Here is a 16,238-nt window from a genome sequence, read left to right on the forward strand (position 1 = left end):
TAGTAAGATTATTGATTTCCCAGAAAAGTGTGGGTAAATCAGCTGAACTGAATCTTGAATGTAGATAAAATGTGCAACCTCCCTAAGACAAAGGTGACCACAGTGCTCAGATCAGAAGGAAAATAAAATGTCCTGCCTTATGTTAGGAAAGCTCTGTCACATGATTTTTCAAGTCTGTTAGCAGGTCTCTTTGATAAAGTAATCAATTTGTGGACAACTCCACAGGACTGGGGAATAGCAAATGTATGACCTGCAATTAAGAAGGTGAAAACGTGGACCCACATTAGCAGGTCTATTAGAGGCACTTCAATAGCTTGCAAGGCTTTAAAATAGAATTCTATGGGGAGTCTAATTAATGATGCAGATGTAAAAGCAATATGGGATAAAATGCAACATGGGTTTACTAAAGGTAGACCTTGCAAGACTAACTCAATTTCTTTCCTTGAAAAGGTAACTTTGAGCRTATCAGGGGAGGTATTGCCAATAAAAATAGGGAAGTGTTCATGTCTTTGTACGAGGCCCAGGTGATACCATATGGAAAACTGCATACGATCATGGTCACCCATGTTTAATGCAGATGTKCTCCAGCTGGAAGAGGTGCAGAGAGGTCAGCAGAAAGATTAGGAAAATGGATACGAGAAGTCTGGCTGTTCAGCCTAACAAGGAGGAAGCTGGCTGGGGATATGGCTGCTCTGCAAGCACCCTAGAGGAAGAAGACCTGTGTAAAATAAAAGACACACTGGCACAACAAAGGCAGCCATGATCCTAGTCTGACTGGTGAAGCCGTGCAGCCACGTATAATAATCATATAATGCAGAACTACACCCCACAGCAGCCAAATGCTGACAGAGAGCCTAAAGATGCTTTTGCCATATATTTGCACTGAACCTATGCATACAGTGTGATCTGGAGGAAATTTAGGTTGGAAAGAAAGCTAACTGCAAAAACAAAGGGGCTCAGGCAGAGGTTTCCAAGAAGAGTCGGGGACAGAAAGCTAAGCACATCTCAGGATGAGCTTGCACTGTTTAAGAAAGCATGACCCAACAGAGCTGTCTGTGAGAGTAGGGACCTCTCAGACATTCAGGAGCTATATTTATTTCCATATTTCCCCCTTGCTGCTTTCAAAGATCATTGCTATAGTTTCACATAAAACATATGCTCAAAACTAACTTTCAAACCAAATTATTCAAGCTAATTCATGTTAAGAAATAGAGTATAAAACTAGCATTACTATTAATTTTGTGAAATTGCAATGAAAAGCAAAGTTACTTAAAAACSTATATAAATGGGTCATTTCAATAATTCACATAATTTATATTCAAAGATTCCTGGATTTTAACATCATTGAATATTATCTTGAAAATAATTTATCATGTGAATAAGGCAATAAAATTAAGAATAGAAATAAAGCTCCACGGTAATACACAGGCATTGGTATAGTTACAGGCTGGCTATTACTAGCCATTACGGCTTCCCCCATATGAGTAGGACAAGTTACATAGAACCTGATTCTGTTTCCAGTTCAGCCAATTGGACTAGAATCAAGCATCCCTCCACTCTTTGATTTCACTTCTCCATTTGTAAAGTAATGGTAAATCTTCCTATAAGCACAGTTTTCTGCTATTCAATTAAGTTAACCAACATTTAGAAAATTCTCTGGGTTCCTAGAACAGATAGTGCAAAATAYGATAACTGCGGAAATATTTTTGGCTTTTTCTTACTGTTCCAGAAAACAAATGAAATCTTTTTCCCCAAAAACTTCCCATCTAATACTTTGACTCTTCAACTGTGGTATTTGCRAAGTAGCCAGGGGTGGCTAGTAGCACTGTATCAGGCATAGCGTTTTAAATCAAAATTTTCTTAAGGCTATACTGGTTGTGAAAGAAATCATAATGGCTCATAGTGATCAGCAGGTCCACAAAGTTTGGAAGACACTGTCATAATAAATGAYGGTCAAGGTGACTGGAAAAAACAGAGGAAATGTTGTTCTCCTGTTATGACCACTACACCTTCAGTACCTGCCACCTGAAATGTCCAATTTAATGGTCTTTGGCTGTACTGTTATCGTGTAACCAGCCAGCAAAATAGGAACTGTTAGTGATGGCAGGAAGGCAGTAGAGTAGAAAGAAGGATTGATGGCAGTTCATGAATTGTGAGAGCCTGTTTCCCACTTTGAAGGGGGTAGAGTGCTATGTGAATACAAGTAACACACTGGGGAACCCATGCATAGAGATCCCATTTCACAACRTCAAGGCCACACCGCCATTTACAATTTTTCTAAATTAAGCCTTCTTTACAATCCTCTTAAGTAGGAACACAATCATGGATTGTAGCACAGGACTCTTAGTGCTTTCACTTATTATGCATTACCTCAGAGAATTAGAAGAACTAAAACAGAAGAAGAAATGACAAAAAATGTTCATATATTTAAAGTGGTCTCTGTTTCATCTACAGCTGTAATTAAAGGACATATTTTCCAACACAGCTTTGCAGTGATCCATGTCCATTAGCATATTAGCATTTGGTGTATCTTCCCTTACTTACATTTCCTTTTGGATGACTTCCSCCTTTAACTCCATTTCATGCAAGTTGCTTTTCAGTAGTTTGACCATGTCCATGCACTTACGCTCAAACTGAAGATGTCAGGTCCTCATCCTTTAAACAGTGCTCACTTCCACTGTGTGCTCTGGTGGCTCCACCTCTGGTGGTTGCACAGTCTCAGCCCTGGTAGCTGCAGGGTTAGTTACAGCTGCAAGACGYGCAGAGAAATAGCCTAGAGGACTAGTCAGCTGCTCCCCTGTTGTACAGCAAGTTCAACCTGTTCTGGCTTCAGTATTAACCCTGTTTTGAGCAGGAGGTTAAACCAGACGACCATCACAGGTCCTTTCTAACCAAAATTATTTTAAGGAGTGCTAGCAGCCCCTTCACCCTCTTCCAGCTAAGCAGTCTCACTGAAGCTGGAAATGACAGGGAAATTCAGGGCTCTACTCAGTGCCTGGTTCAATCTACCTACAAAGATAACACAGTAAGACAAAGTCATAAAAAAAAATACTAGCAGTATCCCTAAACTCATGAACATTTGGGGAGAAAATAATAATTAAACTTTGGATTTCAATAATTTTATTTCCATAGATTACTTCAAGATAGACACAAGGTAGRTCTCTGGGTGCACTTTGAAAAATGCCAGATTAGAGGCAAACTCTGCTGCATRAGGAAGCCTTAAAATCTCTAAGTTGTCTTAGCAATGGCCTGCAAAGCTGCAGCTAAGCTGCATTAAGGAGTTTAAGAYAATTTATTATTTTCTACTCATCTAAACCCTTAAATCACCTTAAACTCTTATGCTCACACAAAACCTTAAAACAAAAGAATGGAAACTCACTGTGCCACCATATCAAACATTAATCTGATCAATATYTCTTAAAATTTAAGTCTGTGAATAAAAGTATAAACCACATATTATTAACCATTTGCCAAGATTTAARAATGTCATGACAGAAGACACCTCCCAGCTCACTTCACGTAGGTCCTAAACAACCATGTGAAGGTTCAAATTTCAGAGATGCTTTACTCCATGTATTACAGGCACCTCATAAGTTTAGGGACCCCACTTTGTCATTTATGAAGCTGTAGACCATTGTAAAGGGGGTTATTAAAATTGATGCCATAGCATTTATTTTTTTATGACAAAAGTATGCATTTCAAAATATCTGAAGCTTTCTGTATGAAATAAGTGCATTCAAATTTTGTAAAACTTTGTTTCGCTTCCATGGGGTTTTAGTCRCAAATTGCAGGAAATACATCAGTCTCGTGAAACATGCATCATCCCGCAGCTAGCTGCCTTCTGCTTTCCTTTTAAAATCTTCCCTCCTTTTCCAGAGAAACCTTATTTTTTCTGTTCTRTGTAACCACTACCCCTCTCTACTTCCCTTTTACTGGATCTTGTCCTTTAAATAAAAGATAGCTTTGCTTGTTTTTTCTGCTTCTTCAACACAACCACAGAGATGGACGGGRAGTTTTGCTCTTTCCCTAATACAAAAGGAAGGAGATTTCCAGAACATGAGAGAAGAAAAAGGTAGCTTTGATCGAYCAGCAGCTCCTGCTACTAGAGCCATCTTGAACACTACCAGGGGATTTCCTAGCTCAATGCAAAAAAAAAGCATTGCAGTGCCTTCATGCTGCACTAGAGCSGGGCAGTGGTGATGGAGCAGCCTACAGTCTACTTGGAAAGAGAGTTTCTGGGGTGGCCTGTGCTCCCTCCTCCAAGCAATTACCTCAGCTGCATCCACTCTTGACCAGCAAGTCAGCAGATTAGGCTGGAAACATCCTAAAACAGCATTTGTACCATTCATTTGCAGTACCAAAGGCGAATCATTACTTTTTGGCCCTAATGTGAGCCAGGAATTAAAAGCAAGCTTTAAGGCAAAAAGCAATTACTTTCTGTAAAGTCTTAAGTTCAGTGTGAGACAGAAAGAATCAGAGCATGTTGCCCAACTTTGAATTCATAAGCCTGAGGAGAGTCACAGATTAGGCAAACCTGCCCTCAATTTGCAGTGTTTTATGTGAAGATGATTTCAATTTTGAGCCTTTGCAGGCCTGGGACATCCGGGTGCCCGAGGCACAGGATACCCAGATCTTGAGAGTTGCCTCCTGGGCTCGGTGTCATGTTGCCTACCTCAGGTCCCTGCCCTCTTCTCCATGGGGCAAGCCACAGCTTCCCGATTCCTCTCATAGCTGTGGAGAAGTTTTCACCTATTAGAAAAGCTAAATTGGACACTAAGTGCCCTGCCTGTCAGCAAAGCACGGATAAGGACAACAGCCAGGGGGGCAGTGCGCAATGCAACGCCTCTCTYTGCAGCCCGCTGCCTGACCGCAGGCTCTCCATCAGCTCCTCAGGTGGCTGGGCCGGGGCGACAGCTTTCCTTTCAATTAATAAATCTAAACCAGGAAGAGCCATGGAGGGGGGAAGAATTATTCAGGGTGGTCAAAGGAGACAAAGCAAAGGCTAATGGCCTGAAGCAAGAAAGAAAGACAATCCAAGATGAAAAGATCCTAACAGCAAGCTCAGCCAAAAAGCATCCAAGGGAGCTCTTACACTGGTGATTTTTGCTTTGGGAGGGTCAGGGGGRAGGAAGGAGAGGAGGTGATGGCCTCTGTGAACACTTTGTGACTTCAAGGGCAAGAAATAAACAGACTTGGTCGAGGAATACTAATGACTACAGACTGCAAGCTGCTCCACGGTGGGTGAGGTAGTCCCCACTCACGGGCCTGACTGTAAAGCTGTGATATTGTAAGTGGTGTGAAATTCCAACATGCACTCTTTCCCCTCTGGATATTTCTCTACACAGTTGACCTGTCAAAAACTAGAGAAACCTTTTTTTTTTTTTTTCAAGAAAGATTTTGGCAATCTAGTAAACTACACCAATGTTACTAACATCCTTTTTTTAAACCACAGAGTTAAAAACTAGCAAATTGTAAAAAGAAAGATTCTCTTTTAATGAAACCTGTTGGAGCTTCTCCAGCTCAGAACTGAATTTAGTGTAGCACTGAATCACATCTGTTGCTCTGCTGGTCTCTCTTCCACAAGAAATACATCCACGGAAGTTTGCTAGATCTCTCTGTGGCATTTGATTCAGTCAATCTTCAAACAACTCCATCTAGATCTAAGAAGGTATGTGGGAAGAGACTCAAAGTCTTTACCCAGTCCAGAGGTTTCCTCATTTGTTTGTTATCTTAGTAAGAACTAACCACTCTCCCTTGCATCTCTAGTGCCCATTTGGTTCAGCTTTGTCTTTTCTACCTTTCAAGATGTATATGGTCCAAGCAGAAGTCAGGCGATTCAGCACATTGACTGCAGATATGTCAGCAGTCTGTATATGTGGCTGTCTATATATCTTACCCATTCGAGCAATGGTAAGTAAAATGTGTTTCGTTGTTCAATACTTCAAGTCAAGTAGCTAAAAAAAAAAAAAAAAAAAAAAAGAGAGAGAGAGAGAGTAGGAACTGTCTGACCCAAATTGAGAGTAGCTGAACTGCCCTAGAGGTGACCACACTTCTCCTTTTGCAGTCAATGGAATTGTCTCCACCGTCCAAGGGCAACATGGACAAAACATGTAATCCATATGATGATGTTGCACTGAAATGTTGCTTGAACAACAAGAAAAGTTACRGGAAGAATTTGTCTCCTTTGTAATACCTTTCACCATCTAGGACACCTTTTCTCAAATGAATGTACRGGTTTTGTGTCATTCCCATCCCCACCCCCCTCAGTGTCACAGGGAGCCCCAAGCCTCATCAGTAAAACCACYGACTTCAGCCCGTGAGCCTGATCAAATAAGACATGAGTTTTTCCCTAATGAACTGGTCAGCAAGAAACTTCCATCTGTGCCACGGACAAAGGCACTCGATCCTACTCACAGCCTTAGCTCTGTCTGAAAATTCATTTCCRTCTCCAAGTTGGTTATGTTTTTATTCTATGATGTTTTAAAAAACAAAGTAGCTTCTCAGCTCAGTACTGCCTGTTTTTGCAGATCTACTGTGGTGATTTGCACCCCACGCTGGCTCCCTGATGGAGCTGACGTCTCTCTTTTAATGTTCAGAAGCTGGAACAGGTTTAATCGTAACCTTCTGCTTTTCCTCCCTGCACAGTTGTACCCTCCCACAGTACCAAAAGACAACAAATCTAGCAGCTTCACAAGAGAAAATTGCACAGACTTAGGACCTAGGCTCTGGACACTGCCAGAAAGGAGACGTTTTCTCAGAAGGAAATTAAAACATCTTTTTCCCTCAGTTTYTGTTTAAACTTTCCTTTTCTCATTCTCATATACTCACAGATTCAAGTTGGCAAAGAAAATAGAAACCTGCATGCTAGATGAGAGAATTATATATATTAAAAAAAAAWTCTTCATTAAGAAAAAATAGCAATCATTTATGCACAGCTCCTTAAAGAACACTATCTCCAGTTCCCATGCCACTAGGTAGCTGGCTGTATAAGCAGGTGAGTCAGAGGCTAGTGCTGTTAGGATGTGCGTTAGGATCCACATAGCCCACTGGCCTAGCGCAACGGCAACAAAAGTGCAACTGTCCAGCAAACCATGGTAAGGGAGGTTGGGTGTATAATAATAAAAAGAATCACAAATGCATTGTAAAATTAACCCATTTGGACAATTCATTGAGAGAGAGAACAGAAAAGAAACACTGTATTTGTCAATATAAAACCAGGTAATGGGTTAATCAAAAAAGGCAATAGCAGAATAGGTTGAAAAAATGATTAGAACTATTACTGAAATACAATACMAATAATGTAAACAGTTAAACTTCAGAGGCTATACCCATTCCTTAACTTCCATGGCATTATTCCAGAAATTAATTTGGCTCATGTCCTGTRATGTATGCATTTGCATTGACATATTGTCCACGTACATCTTTGAGATCTGACTCTACCTTCAGTTGTCAAAAGCAGTTGTCAAAAGCAGCAACAGCAGTTGAATGTAAATGTCTCTGCAGGGAACTCCACTAATTTTAACAGTTACAGACAGTGTCCCCAGACAAAGAACTTRAGCTGGAGTTAAAGTTGCAAAGACCCTTAGCATGGCAGGGAAAGCAAGAGAACTGAGAGCTGTTCACCCGTGCAAGTGCTCCAGCCTGAAAGCCCAGCTGAGCAGATCTCTTTGAAGATGTCTGGTTATGCATATCAGGCAATTTCATCCTCCGGTTATGCTGGCATAACTTTACTAAAGTGAAAAGAGTCCTACTAAGACTGCCCARCTAAAGATCTGTGCTGCAGAAAACGACTGAGAAACATTTCCAAAGCTGCAGTTCATCGTTGCATCAAGCTGGCACCAAAATAAACTGCTGACAAAGGAGGAGATCTCACCTCTTCTTYTACACCAGTGACAGGCGCTTATGTGGTTGTGTGATAAACTAGATAAGGTACTCAACCTGAACTAACTAACCAAAAAGACAAATGGTTGCTTTTCATCTGGATCAGCTCCTGGGCTCAGATCCTGTGCTGTTGCGCCCACCCTTGGCCCCTGATGCCGGCCAGGGCACGAACGCGGGGCGGGAGCAGCAGCAGCAGCAGGAGCAGGTAGGGTGGGAGAGCTGGGCTGCCTTCGGAGCAGCACTCTGCAGACAGATCAGCTCAACGCAGCCCCAAGAACAAAGCCTTTCATATCAGAGGAAAGGACATGTTTTTTCCATAAGCTAGCACGGGGGCTCCGCTCTCAGCTCAGCAGGACTCCCCGTCCTTTCTCGTGGGTGAAAGGAAACTGTGTTTTAAATGCAGAGCGTAAGATGATTTCTATGCAGGGTGACTTCAGAAAAAGACCTGCACTGACTTRTGATTATCTGTGTGACTAAACTCTTCCTTTATTATGCCAAGGTAATAAGTCCTTCCATTAATCTTTTCTGCTGTAGAGCAAATATTAGATGTAATATAACTGGCCTGGTAGCTTTTTTAGCAGAAAGCTGCTGGTGTCAAATCAGGCAGTACTGTACAAATGGCACCTTTTGAAAAGCCCATGKATTTCAAAATTTTTAGAGTACCATGTAGCACTAGTGACATCTGCAGGAACACATCAGTTGGAGCAACAATAGGAAAATGCCAAAAATGAGGCTTGTGTGGGACTCTCTCATAAGGARAAACAGCAGATATATTCACAGCACCTGTCTTCATACACCTAGCAGGGGAAGAGCAGGCCCTCTGAATCGCCTTCACACAGGGTTAAGTCAGGATCCTCTCCCAAACTGCACTCTAGAGGATCTTCTCATTTCATTAGCAATATAGGTGGGCTTGGAAAGCCAGCCCGCATTTACAAGGCACCTGTGTAACCRTGTGACTGTCTCCCTCTTTCCTAGAAATGAAAAATAAAATTAAAAAAACAACTCCTTCCAGGGGAGTTTGTGTTGCTTCCTCAGCCAGACCTAGGTTCGGGGAGCCAAGAGACACCAGCATGAAGAATACAAACACAAATCACTATGGCTTGTCCTAGAGAAAAAGGCAGAAAGGGAGTAGCTCATTTAATTTTTTCCATGACTCGAGAGARTAGGTCAGTGAGAGTTGTTATTGGTTAAATTGAGTTATACTGAGCTTTTTCTGCAACTGATAGGTCTAATGAATCTTCTTCTTTGAAGATATAGTGATAAGAAAAGGTTGTATCACTCTTCAGATACAACCTTTGGGCAGAGTTGTTTGGCAAGGAGAGCGAGCAAGCGAGTAAGCACACACATGAGTGAAGATGAGAGCAATGTGCAAATATTTAAAGTCAAAAATGCTTGATTCAGCCTAAAGAATTATAATAGCCAGATCCTGGAAAAAAATGGCTACAGGGAAAAAGTCTTGGGAAGACGATAGCTAGATTTAGCACTGTGAAAGGGGGGGGGGATTCCTCTTTTCAAGAATGCTGCCCATTCTACATAAGAAAATATAAAATTTTGCTTTCTCTCATTGTGTGAGTCTGTTCCATTTTTGTCATACGCTTTATGCTATTTACACTAGTAAGCCTATTTCTAACTCACATCATTTACAGTGAGTTTAATCCTTTAAACCCATTAAACTGTTAACCCCTTTAAAATAGTGTTTACAAACCAAAGGCATATAAGTAGAAAACAAGAAAAAAAAAAGAAGAGGGACTGAGTTTTTCCTGGTCTGGGTACCTTTGTTGTGTTTCTTTCCTTAAAGTTGCTTCATTTCTGGTCTTGKTTTTTTTGAAAACATTATTTCTTAAATAAAATCAGACATTTTACAGTATAGTTCAAGTAAAGTTCCCCAAACCCTCATAAAATATTGTGGCAGAACCTCCATACCATCAAAGCAAGTATGATCATTTATACTTGTTAGGAATATAGGTCATTAAGTTTTGGCATTTTGGCATTTTTGGCAAGTTTTAGGCAGCACTGTCATTTTGCAAATAGTGTGGATGACGTGTTCTGAGGGGACTATATGCAAGAATGCTGTGTTCTACCTTAGAATTACAGCAGGTCTTTTACAATAATGGCAGGTAGGCTGACAAATGGTAAAATTCTTATGAAGTAAGGTATTTATGATTGTGTTAGACTGTTAACATATTACCAGCAGCAGGTTTTACTTGGAAGAATATTCTATTTCTGTTTAGGCTTCTTAAAAAGAAAGATACATTTACAGCACAGGAAATGAGAAAGAAAGCAGTAATGTAGAGAACAGTAATCAGATCTATGACACATTTAGTGAAAAAGCCATACCAACATGCCTAGGGAGCTGCTGAGCAAGGCACACAGAAGTGTGCACCACAGTGAGTCTATAGGCACCACAATGATATGGAGGAACACGAACATCTTGATGCAAAATGGGAACCAGGTACTGCWGGGGTAAACGAAATGTGGTGAGACTGCAAGGAAAACAGTGCTGAAGGAAGTAATGGTCAGAGAACATTACTATGCTGGTAAGGCAGTAGGACAGCTTTACGTGTCATGTCATAGTAAGGTGGTCAAAAAAAAAAGGTAGAAGAGGAATTGTTTTTGTCAAGAAATGCAAGCAAACCTTGGGGGGCAGAGCCAGGAGCTTGCTAGRGATCAGACTGGATTTGCWGCATTTGTGTGATTTTTCTCTGAGACATGAGCRATATCACAGATATGTTCCTACAGAAGACTTCTGTTCCCCAGGCTGTGCCTGGGGAACAGACGCCCCAAGGTGCCAAGAACAGTGAGAGCAGGTTGCTTTGCAAGGGAAAGCGAGCCAGGGGGCCACAACATGAGCTGGCAGTACCCGCACCCACTGAGCACAGCCCTATGGCACCCCAGCAGAGCAGGGAGAGGGCGGTCACAGTTCCATCAAGGGTCCAGTGGCCATCAACAAAACATGAGGTGATGAGCTGGGTCCAAAGTTAACTTGAGAAGTCTGGTTAAATGTCAAAAAATGCAAAAGAGAGGGCTAAGCACAGCCTGCAAGCTCTGTTGTAGTTCTGGCCAGGTCTCCCCAGCTGAGGGGAACTCCAGGGTTGAAGGGTGAGGGTGAGCCTGGGGGTTCAGTGAGGCTGTTCATGAGGACTGAGACCTATTGGGCGCCCACAGCAACTTCACACAAATAGGAGTAGGACCCAGTTTCTCTTGGCTAAGATTTGCTCRACAGGGGGATCCTTCCTACCACCAGGTCTCCTGCTAAAAGTCCAAAGACAACTTTTTATGGAAGATCAAGCTGTTGTTCRATAATAAAACTGAAAAGCCATATTTCCAGAATCCGCCTAGTACAGTTTCCCCTTAAAGACCATGACACTGTCCTTTTTCCACTACAACTTTTGCAATTAGAKGCACATCTGAATGCTGTTTATAGAAGTCTTTTCTTAAGATATTTTCACAGCAATTGTCAAATAGATTATGTATTTCAAAGTAGTATTTTACTCTGATATTTTGAAATATTTTTCTTTATGTCTAAGAAAGAAAGAAAGGAAGTTACTCTCACTTACCAAATAATGCATATATGAGAAGTCCCACAAGGTTCAGTCAGTCCAAGGGAGAATTGAAATTTGCATTAAATGTAGTATTGTTTTTCCCTCTAACCAGCACACCTACTGATGCCTTCCCTYGGCACACTCTGTGGTGTTCAGGACCTAAGCCCTGCTCCACACATTAGCCTGGCRGTGCAGGCCAAACTTTTCTTAGCARAAGCTATGAAAGCTCCTGGGCTTTCCCCACACAGGGAATCTGAAGCAAAGGCATGCAATTTACTGTGCAGTCCTTTTTGTTAAAGTATGCTTCATATTGACTGAATAGTCTTCAGTGATATAAAACACCTCCTGGGAAATCAGGATCTCTCTCTTTTTCATCTGATTTTTGGCTGTGTTTGTCAATCCCTTTTCCTCTTGTTGTTCAACAAGATTTCTTCAACTACTGTTCCCCTAATTTCATCCAAGGGGAAATTTCCATTTGGAGTTTATCTAAATTAATTTCCCTCTTCCAGCAAGTATATTACTGTTCCACCCTCTTTCTTTTCAAGGACATAAGCGTTTCCCCATTTCCTCTAGCAGTATAAATTACAGAGATCCTGTGCCTTTTTCTGTTAGAAATAACCTCTRCTTTAGAAGAATAGAGAGATTGATTTAGCCCCTTACCTAAACCACCCTATTTTTCTTGCCCACCAGCTCTTTTTTTACTTCTTTCTCCTACTAACAATATCTGACAAAAGGTGAGGGGCAGGTAAGAGCAATTAGATCGCCAACTTACCTCCCAGTATGGTTGCAGAGKGTACCAGAAATAAGCAATGGGTATTACTGAGCTATCTGTCCATGCCCCTGAAACTAAGTTTACGTCAAGAAGCAATGTCCAGCTAGAATAATTGCTTCGATGACTTACATGACAAGTAAGCCCAAATGCAGATGGAGGTAGGTTCTCCACTGCCCCTCAGGAAAGCTAGGCTTGTTCTTAGTCTTTTCTGTCAACTAACTTAGACTCAGTTGTTGGGTTTTGCAAATGTCTTGCCCTTCCCAGGCTTTGCATGGGGCACTGCTGAAGACTGCACAAGGCATCAGGCTGCTGAAAAGTAAGTCCCTGCTAATATCAGCATTGAGTTGATGCAAAGGAAGAGWGCAAGGAGGAGGAAGAAAAAAAACTAACTTGACAAAAAGATACAACGATCTGTTTCCTTATCTACACATGGCAAAGGCTCCGTTTCATAGATATTCTTCTGATAAGTTAACCAAAATGAGATCTTCAGTCCTCCATCCCTAGTGCCGTTACAAGCAGGTCTTTCAGAGCATTAAGGAGCTATTTGCTCTTCAGGCTGACACAATGTAATTTATTTGTGCTGTTAAACATTACCAAAGTTATAAGTTCTGCTTTAAAAGAATGGCAAAAGTTCTGCAGGGTACAAAACTGGTACACACTGCATCTAAAGAAAATCACTAGGTGCAGCGGGCACCWGTGTTTTGTGTTCTGCCCTGTTTCAATAGATTTGTCAACTTGTGGCAGTATCTATAAATTCGAGTGATGGATCAAGGCCTTATAGTACTCAGTGYTGTTTAAACATCGACTAAAAAGATTACTTCTAATCTAAAGATAAAGWAAGAAGTGTGTTTTAAGAATGCTAGAGAGGAGGTAGGAAAGCTAATATGCCTTTTTAGACCTCTCAATTTTGAAGTCTGATGGGCTTCAAAAGTTTAGATTCTAGCCTATATTAGGCCAAAAAGAAACATGATAGGAAGAAAAAAATCAAAGGAAACATTAATAGGCATGAGGCTGTAGAAGGAAAGGCCTTCTCATCTCCATATCTAAGACTGACAACAGAACAAGCCTAGGCTAGGCAAATACAGAGTATAAAATTAGAATAAAAGCTAGATCTGGTCTGCTTGGAGACAATGCCAAATTAAGTACATCTGCTTGCTGTATTTGTAAAATGCAGGTTTGTATTAGTGATTAGACAATAAAATAATGACTTTCCCTTGGCCATCATTCTTCCAATCCTGAACTTACATTCATGTTTCTACCTGCAAGTGTATGAACAATTTTCCTTCCTTGAAACATTAAACCTGAATCCTAGGCAAGACTATTCCCCAAAAGGTGATCATCCATCAGTGTTTCCTAGTATTTTAAACCTCACAAACTGTCAAAATTGAGATTATTATCTTCCCTTTAAGTTTATAAAAATAATACCACTTACGTATTTCTTTACTGAATTCTCTGTATTACATTATCTTCAGCTCATATGCTATACTCCATGATGAGTATCTTCAGTAAAGTTCTGTTTAAAAAACAGGTCTTCAAAGTAGTTCCTGTCAACTCTTTCAGTTCTCAATTTATGTTAGAGACACAACACTTCTTACAACACTAGTGAATACATATTTAATTTGTGTAGGTAGTCAAGTTTAGACTGTTATACTGTACAACAGGACAAATGACTGTGATTAAGTGGCACTTCAGCCCAGAAGGAGAATATTAAAAGGAGTATTAAGTAAAACATACTAACATGGGTTCGTATTAAATAAAACTGTGATATAAAAGGGAGACCCACTACCATTCACATTTCTTCAGTATTTATTCCTCCATTCATTTGCCAGCCTTATGCTTATTGCCAGTGCTAAGAAAATAAACTTCTTGTATTTTAAAGAATTATACCCACATATTTTAGTAAGGAATCTAGTGCCTGATAATTCCAGAATTCTGTAACTAAATAACCTTGATATTTTGGAAGCTGAATATTGGAAGGAGTCTACCTCTCCTCTGTCTCAGCTAATTCACCACATGTACTRTGAGTAGCCATTGAAGTCAGTCATTTTTCTGGCTCCTGCAGCAAACCAAACACACCATTATGTGTAAGACATTTACCCGTTTATCATAACCTCCAACAAAARCTATGTGAAAGAAACAGAAGTACAAAAGAGGAGAAATAGGATATAATATTTGCATTTAAGCTGTTTCTCAATTATTTGAATTCCTTGGCCATGGGCACACTGAATTGAATGGAGCTTTGCTTACATGTGGAGTTGAGTTGGTCCTCATGCATTATATCATATTTGGAAATGAGAAAGGCCTGCAAGACCTGCATTTCTCACAGTGCAGGTTTCCATTCCACTGGGAGTCAGGAAAGGATCTGGAGGGGCTACAAAGTGTTGGCACTGCACTGCCCACTGCACACATGTCCTCCTGGGTGGGAAGAAGTAGAATTTCTCCTCTCTGGGTGCAACTGTACAAACTCAGGAAAAGCAAATGCCACCCTCCGACGARCAGCACAGCTCCTTCACAAAGAGAAAAGATGTGTTCTTGCACGGGATGGTTTAAGCCAGGCCCCATTCCCCCTGATCAGGGCTCAGCTGATGCTCCTGTGGTGGCACAATCAGATGGGATCCAAGGAGGTCACATATTCCAAAGTCTGCAAATGCTCTGTTGGGTTATTCAATAACAGATACTTTCCCAACCGTGGTCAGCATACTGCTCCCCATGGACCTGTCTTTGATTTCTATAAGAGCTTTGAAAAGGAAATGTTCCTCATTTTTTATGATCTTTCAAAACTGTAGCTGTAGAAGGCTTATTTCTTAAAGAACAGCTGAAGGTGTGCATAAATGCCTTATACCTCTGAATTCTCCATCACCTCATCTGACCAAGTATGTAGGTTAATGCCTTTTTGCAGAGGACATCTTCATTAAGGCCTTTAAAAGTAGTCCCTGTATTGTCCCTGATGTCCAAGCATCATGAAAGAAGTAATCCTATCATATGGCTGACAACAGAAATCATAAATTAACTGAGTATTTTACAATAAGAAAAAATAATGCTTCTGAACACAGTGCTATTGTATATCTTTTATATATATATAAGATACTAAGATACTGCCTTTTGAATACTATTGATCTTGCAGCAAATACCTATATTTATTGCATTGTTAACTAATACCATCTGTGAACACAAATAAGAGCTGTACTATTACTGAAAATAGTATCTTCAACAACCAGAATGAAGATAATGTGGATGGTGTGATAGGGTAAGTCAAGGCAAGCTTTGAAGATAGAGGCAATATCTTTTACCTGGCCAATTGAAATAGCTGGGAAAAGTACACGATCTCTGCACATGCAAGCTTCTCTGAAGGACATCATATTTGTCCAGAGGTTTGTCTAACCTTTCTAGCTAGATTGATCTACTGAAAGTTATTACCTCTACTTACAAACCTTGACCATTTACATCCCTCATTCAGTACAGCTGCAGTTGCTCTTCAGCTAAAACTCTCTAAGGGCTTTTCCTTCTAGAAAAGCACTTAACCTCAATGTTGCAAACTTTTTGGGACATAATATTTTCATGAAAGCCATTCGAAACTTAACATGACAGAGAGGGTAGAGAAATGGGTTCAAAGATGAATTGAGCCACAAAAGCCAAAAGGTAATTTCATACAAGGAGTTATGGACGCATGTTCCTTTRCAGGCTCCACGAATAATCATCAGTAATGTATATGGGGCCCAGCAAATGGCAAAGACACACACTATTATGGCAAGCGACTTTGCAATTTTCTTGTCCCGTTGCAGTTTTGACCTGGTCTTTGCACGGAAAGAAGCAGAGAGATCAGTCTCTGGGGTTACAGAATTGCCTCTGGACAGATAGGAGCTTTCAGTTACCAAAGACTCTTTCTTTGGCCTCATAGAGGAAGAAGTGCTGTCCTCTGCTTCTGAAGACACTCCTTGACTCGGCAAGAGGCAAGATCTCCAAGACAAGCTGCCGCTCTTTGGAGGTTCATCCTCCTGCACGCTGCCACGTCTCTGGCGCTTCTGGATGCTCCAGAAGATGTG

General features: G+C 40.8%; 1 protein-coding gene across 1 annotated transcript; it reads right to left on the reverse strand.

Moving 5' to 3' along the window:
• Positions 1-15,674: 15,674 nt before the first annotated feature.
• LOC146590630 (histamine H4 receptor-like) lies at positions 15,675-16,232 on the reverse strand (the record flags this gene model as incomplete). The annotated part of the gene is made up of 1 exon (XM_085314304.1): positions 15,675-16,232. A coding segment is annotated over one exon (558 nt), but the record flags the coding sequence as incomplete, so codon positions are not given.
• Positions 16,233-16,238: the final 6 nt, after the last annotated feature.

The sequence above is a fragment of the Rhea americana genome, unplaced genomic scaffold (genome assembly GCF_003343005.1).
Source record: "Rhea americana isolate MKP2758 unplaced genomic scaffold, rheAme1 scaffold_40, whole genome shotgun sequence".
NCBI classification, from domain to species: Eukaryota; Metazoa; Chordata; class Aves; order Rheiformes; family Rheidae; genus Rhea; species Rhea americana.